The 6,000-nt window shown below is 47.9% G+C and overlaps 1 protein-coding gene across 7 annotated transcripts in view; it reads left to right on the top strand.

Annotated features, from left to right (window-relative positions):
* The window catches only part of TCP11L1 (t-complex 11 like 1), a 38,573-nt gene that overhangs the window by 21,430 nt on the left and 11,143 nt on the right, over positions 1–6,000 (top strand). For all 7 annotated transcript variants that reach the window (XM_081798371.1, XM_081798369.1, XM_081798372.1 and 4 more), the window contains 2 exons: positions 1,749–1,885; positions 3,890–4,086. In XM_081798371.1, coding sequence (XP_081654497.1) covers positions 1,749–1,885; positions 3,890–4,086 — 334 coding nt within the window. The remainder of the gene's footprint in view (positions 1–1,748; positions 1,886–3,889; positions 4,087–6,000) is intronic.

Below are 6,000 nucleotides of genomic sequence, written 5' to 3'. Positions count from 1 at the left end.
TGTTACTCTTAAGCTTAGAGTCATGAGTTCAAACCCCATGTTGGGTGTGGAGATCACTTAAAAATCTTAAAAAGGGGCGCCTGGGTGGCTCAGTCATTAAGCATCTGCCTTCGGCTCAGGTCATGATCCCAGGGTCTTGGGATCGAGCCCCGCATCGGGCTCCCTGCTCTGCAGGAAGCCTGCTTCTCCCTCTCCCGCTCCCCCTGCTTGTGTTTCCTCTCTAGCTGTGTCTCTCTCTGTCAAATAAAATCTTAAACAAACAAAAAAAATCTTAAACAAAAACAAACCTCTTAAAAATGGAGTTCATTCATGCAATAAGCTCTTACTGAGCATCTCTTATGTGCTGGGCATGGTGCTAGATGTTAGAAATAGTAAGAGCTCCTAATAAGGCCAAGTGAGGAGTTCCGAGGAAGTGAGTCCCCTGGGGAGAGAGCTTGCAGCAAACTCAACCTAAACTCAATTCCTACTGGGAGGAGACGGGCCTGGGGAACCCAGCAAAGTGGGAGTACAGACACTGTTGAAGGGGAGATGAAGGAATATGGCCCACATTGTCAGACCCTCTGATTTCTCAGGAGAGCCTGGAAATGGAGGTCTTTAAAAACACTCTGTGAGCACGAACGTATTCGTGGGCTACTCTAGTCAGCGGCTGTCGGCGGGCAGTTTCCAGCAGTCACTGGTCTGCAGTAGGTGGATGTGGGGAATTGCTAAGGAGCGTTCAGAGGAGAGGCAGAATGTCCCTGGAGAAGTGGGCTGTCCCAGGTACTTGGGAGGTGGACAGGATGTCAGCAGAGAGGCCATGAATTGTTCTCAGACTGTGTGTCTTTTCCATAATAAACTTACCCACACGTAAGGTCACTGTATCATACAGCGTTCAATCTGTCCCAGAGGGCGTCAGGGGACTCAGAGGACATTTGACCCTGTTCTTCCTTCCCTGTGGGGCCACACCCAAGCCTGTACCTTGGGTTCTCAGCCACCTCCTGCAAGTAGGTCACTTAGCAGCTCCCAGCCTCTGGAGACGAGGTGATGGTACGTGACAGGCAGGATTGAAGGCATCCTGAGCGTCGGGTCAGGTCTGCCCGTCGGGCACATTCGGAGTGTGAGCTTGCAGTTCTGCCACAAAACTAGAACAGAAAACGGGCCCTGAAACTAAGAGCCTGGGGGAAGAGGAGGGGAGAGAGGAGAGTTCTTATTCTTTCTTCCCTAGGAAAGTGAATTAGCCTGTGGGAGAGTGGGGACCGGGTGGTCCGCTCTCTGCCCTTGACCTTGGGTCCTGGTCGTCCTTCTCTGTGGCTGCCAGGAGGGCTGACCCCGTGCCAGGGAACGAGTTCTAGCCTAGACAGGCAGTGGGAGAGCTGTGTTTGCTTGGAGGTAGGGTGTGGAGGAGCAGGGACAGAAAGCAGCTTAAAAATTTGCAGTCTTTTTAATCTGTTATTTAAATTTTTGTGTTTTCTAAATTTTTCTTGTCTTTTTTTTATGGTTATTTGTTACTTGTTTTTTATTAAGTAATCTTTATGCCCAATATGGGACTCAAACTCACAACCCCAGGGTCAAGAGTCCCATGCTCTACCAGCTGAGCCAGCCAGGCGTCCCTTAAGTCTGTTTTTTTTAATCCACACGCTCTTGATTTTCCAACTTGCTGCCCTTTTTGAGATGAAAAGCCTCTCTCAAATCTGCTCCCCTCTTTCCTCTAAGACCGTGCTTCCTTGACACATGCCCAGTTCTAAATGCTTTTCTCCCTTTTCTCTCAGGGCAATTTTTTCCGTGTTGGACCTCATGAAAGTAGACATGGCGAACTTTGCCGTCACTAGCATTAGGCCGCATCTCATGCAGCAGTCCGTGGACTACGAAAGGAAGAAGTTTCAACAGCTTTTGGAGAAGCAGCCAAGTACGTCTAATGCTTTGTGGTGTCCTGCACTCTGTTCTTCCATTTCAGGGCTGTAGCTGGTTGCACAATGATACTGTTTGCAAAATAAAACTAAAATTTTGTATGGGAGTGTTCTGATTTCAAGACCGAAAAGCACAAGACTTTGAACTTGACAATTGACAAGCAAGAGAAACAGAAGTAGAATATAAGAAAAATTTAAAAGAACAAAGAAGTCCTAAATTAATAGGTTTTTAATGAGAACACCAGTTTGGGGTAAATTGTATGCTTGGCCTTGATTTTTAAAACACGACCGACTTCTTGTGACTATTTAACTCACTTTCCCCTCTCTTGGAGGTACAAGAAGAAATTTTACTTTGCCTCCGTTCTATATGCAGAAAATCTTCCTGGATTTTCTTCCTGGATACCCAGAAAAAGTCTCATTTCCATAAGCCTCTCCAGTGATAGCAGGAGAACAGAGGACTATAGAATCAAAACTGTGTTGCATTTCTAGGGTGCTTTTTTTCGGGGTGGGGGTTCTGCATCGACAGCTGATGTTCCTGGTAAATTACAGCCTTCGGATCCAATTTTTTTATTTATTTAAGATTTTATTTGAGAGCAAGAGAGAGCACGAGCGGGGGGTGGAGCAGAGGGAGAGGGAGAAGCAGGCTGTCCGCGGAGCAGGGAGCCCGATGCGGGGCTCGATCCAGGACCCTGAGATAATGACCTGAGCCGAAGGCAGATGATCAACCAACTGACTCAGCCACCCAGGCGCCCCTGGATGGCTGTGAAATCCTCATTTATTATGAGTTCCATTTAGCCCCTAACTTGGGTGGTTAAAGAAGAAAATGGCAGTCTCTGGCTAGATTGTGTCGCCTGACCAGAATAGTTCATGCAGCACCCGGAGCAGGTGTCCATCCAGCCGCAGACAGAGAAGGAGGGGTCAGGAAAGAGCAGAGCAGAAGAAACGATACCAAGAGAAGACTGGATGCTGTTCCCAGCACACACACACGGCGTGTGCCCAGGGCGGGTGCATGATTAGTATAATCCTCGCACCATAAGCCTACAAGGGGCGCACTATTTTTTTTTAACCCCTCTTTACAAATGTGGACATCGATTTTGAGAAATTTTTGACCAGAATGATTGACCACCCAGTTCACTTTCTCAGCCAGGGTTGTACTGCCCCTCGGGAGGCCTCCAGGCTGGCCGTCTTCTAGGCCGAAGAGTCTTAGTGTGAGAGTCGGGTGCCGGCAGCCAAGGGCCCAGTGAAGGAGCCGCCGCTGCGGGCGCTGAGCCGGCCAGGCTCCCCCTCCCTCCTCACGTGTACAAGCTGCCGGGCTACGGAGTGTGCCGCCTGCAGCAGGCTGCGGCGTTGGCACAGGGGCATCCTGCAGCCGTGTCCTTGGCCGCCCACTTGGCTTGAAGGTGACCTTCCTGGGCAGAGCCACAGCACGTTCCAGGAGCTGTCAGAGGGACTTCCTGTTCCAGACGCAGCAGAAGCAGCGTCCTCAGGGTGGCAGAGCTCCCCTCCCATGAGGCTGAAAGCAACCGAGCTTGATGGGAGACTCAGATCTAGACAAGGAAAAGGCCTCATTTTCAGTGTGGAGGATACTTTGCACTGGGAAACTCTCTCCTGTGTCTCCTCCTGTCTCTGGGCAAGAATTTTTGCATCTCACTGAGCTGGAGTGATCAGAGCCCCCAGGCTTGTCTCCTGCCGTGGTCGGGGTGGGAGCGAAGCCCGTGGTTTGTTGAACATCGTAGGTGGCGAGGCCGGCCATGTGCTTTGTATGCACGATCTTGTCTAGTCCTCGGAACTGCCTACAAGGTGGTATTATCCATCTCTTTATATTAGGAATCTGATCATTCTTAGCTAGTAATTTGCAATACTGTGATTTAAACCGAGTTTTATTTGATTCCAAAGTCTGTACTCTATATATACCACACCTTCAGGATGATCTTCCCTAAAGTCATTCCGAGAAGCATCCCTCCTGAGTGTCATAGTAATGTTCGCAGCCTTGTTTTTCACAGATTCCCTGGACTTTGTCACCCAGTGGCTGGAAGAAGCCGCAGATGACCTTATGAATCAGAAGTATAAAAATGCTCTGCCAGCTGGGGGAGGGGCCGCTGGCTCTGGGGACGGTCCCATGCCAAATCCTGTGGCTGTCCAGAATTATGCATACCTGAAGCTTCTGAAATGGGACCACCTCCAGAGACCTTTCCCGGAAGTAGGTGCTCCAGAGCAGTCTAACTGCTCATTTCTTTTTGTGCTGCAGAACTTTTAAAAAATAATAGTTTTGTGATGATACAATTCTCTTACCAGAAAATTTCCCCTTTTAAATTGAACAATTTGGTGGTTTTTAGTTTATTTACAGTTAGAGGACCATTACCACGATTTCATGTCAAAACATTTTCATCACCCAAAAAAGACCCTGTGCCCATTAGCGGTCACTACCCTTTCCCCCCTCCCATACCCCTAGGCAGCCACTAATCTACTTCCTGTCTCTATGATTTGCCTATTCTGGACATTTCGTATAAATGGGATCCTGCAATATTGGCCTTTTGTGTCTGGCTTCTTTGACTAAGCATAACGTTCCTCCAGGTTGTAGGATGTACCAGTACTTCATTTTATTTTATTTTTTTAAGATTTTATTCATTTGGGGCGCCTGGGTGGCTCAGTTGGTTAAGCGACTGCCTTCAGCTCAGGTCATGATCCCGGAGTCCTGGGATCGAGTCCCACATCGGGCTCCCGGCTCAGCGGGGAGCCTGCTTCTCCCTCTGACCCTCTCCCCTCTCATGCTGTTTCTCTGTCTCTCTCTCTTTCTCTCAAATAAATAAATAAAATCTTTAAAAAAAAAAAAAAAGATTTTATTCATTTGATAGCACAAGCAGGGGGAGTGGCAGGGAGAGGGAGAAGCAGACTCCCCGCTGAGCAGGGAGGCCGACTCGGGCTCAATCCCAGGACCCTGAGATCATGACCTGAGCTGAAGGCAGACGCTTAACCGACTGAGCCACCCAGACACCCCAGTACTTCATTTTTTTTAAGTTGTATTTTTTTTACTCTAGAATATGCATAGTACAAAATTAAATACCAAAAAAAAAAATCTTTAAAAAAATTTTTTTTAAGTAAGTGCTACACGCAGCGTGGGGCTCAAACTCCCAACCCCCGGATCAGGAGTTGCATAGTCCACCGACTGAGCCAGCCAGGTGCCCCAAAATTCACTATCTTTATGTGTGCAGTTCAGGGCGTTACGGACTTTCTCATGGTTGGGCCACCATTACCACCATCCTTCTCCAGAACTTTTCCATCTTCACAAATTCAAACTCTTAAAATACCTTTAAACACAACTCATGCCTCCCTCCCCCTTGCCCCTGGCAACCACCATTCTCCTTTGTGTCTCTGGCTCTAGGTGCGTCATCTGAATAGAATCTTAACAGTATTTGTCCTTTTGTGTCTGGTTTATTTCACTCAGCGGATTGTCTTCAAGGTTCATCCATGTCATGGTGTGTGTCAGCGTTTTCTTTTTAAGGCTGAACGATATTCCAGTGGTTGTCCCACATTTTGTTGAGTCGTTCATCAGTTGATAGACATTTGGGTTGCTTCCACGTTTTGGCTATTGTGAATTGTGCCGCTCTGAACGTTTGTGTACAGGTTTTGGTGGGGGCACACGTTTGCAGTGCTCTTGGGTGAATACCTAGGCTGAGAATTGCTGGGTCACACGGTGACTCGGAGTTTCTCTTGGAGGAACTGCCAGGCTGTTTTCCTGAGCAGCCACCTCCCTTTCCCGTCCCCCAGCAGCGTGCGGGCCTCCCAGTGTGTACTGCTGAGCCGCTCTCCTGTTTTTACACAACCTGCTTACAACCGTAACAGTGATGTTGCTTTTCAGTTTTATCTAAAAAATACTGCTTCCCATTCCATGTGGAGCATAAAAAAAAAAATAAAAGTTTTTCACAATAAGCACTTCTAACTGCAGTGGTCCTTTAAGAAGACCAACAAGGATTTCCCCCATTTTGTCTGTAACCTGCTGGTTTGGTGTGTAGACTGCCTCATTTTTTAGGGCACTCAGGCTTTTTATCTGTAGCCTCAGAACCTGCTACTTCTCTAAATCTTTCTCCTCTGAGTTCCTATTTTTCCTTTCAAG

Source organism: Leptonychotes weddellii, chromosome 11, assembly GCF_054177405.1.
Source record: "Leptonychotes weddellii isolate Sample4059 chromosome 11, ASM5417740v2, whole genome shotgun sequence".
Classification (NCBI taxonomy): domain Eukaryota; kingdom Metazoa; phylum Chordata; class Mammalia; order Carnivora; family Phocidae; genus Leptonychotes; species Leptonychotes weddellii.
Note: the sequence above shows the minus strand (reverse complement) of the source record. Positions and strands in the feature narration are given on the sequence as shown.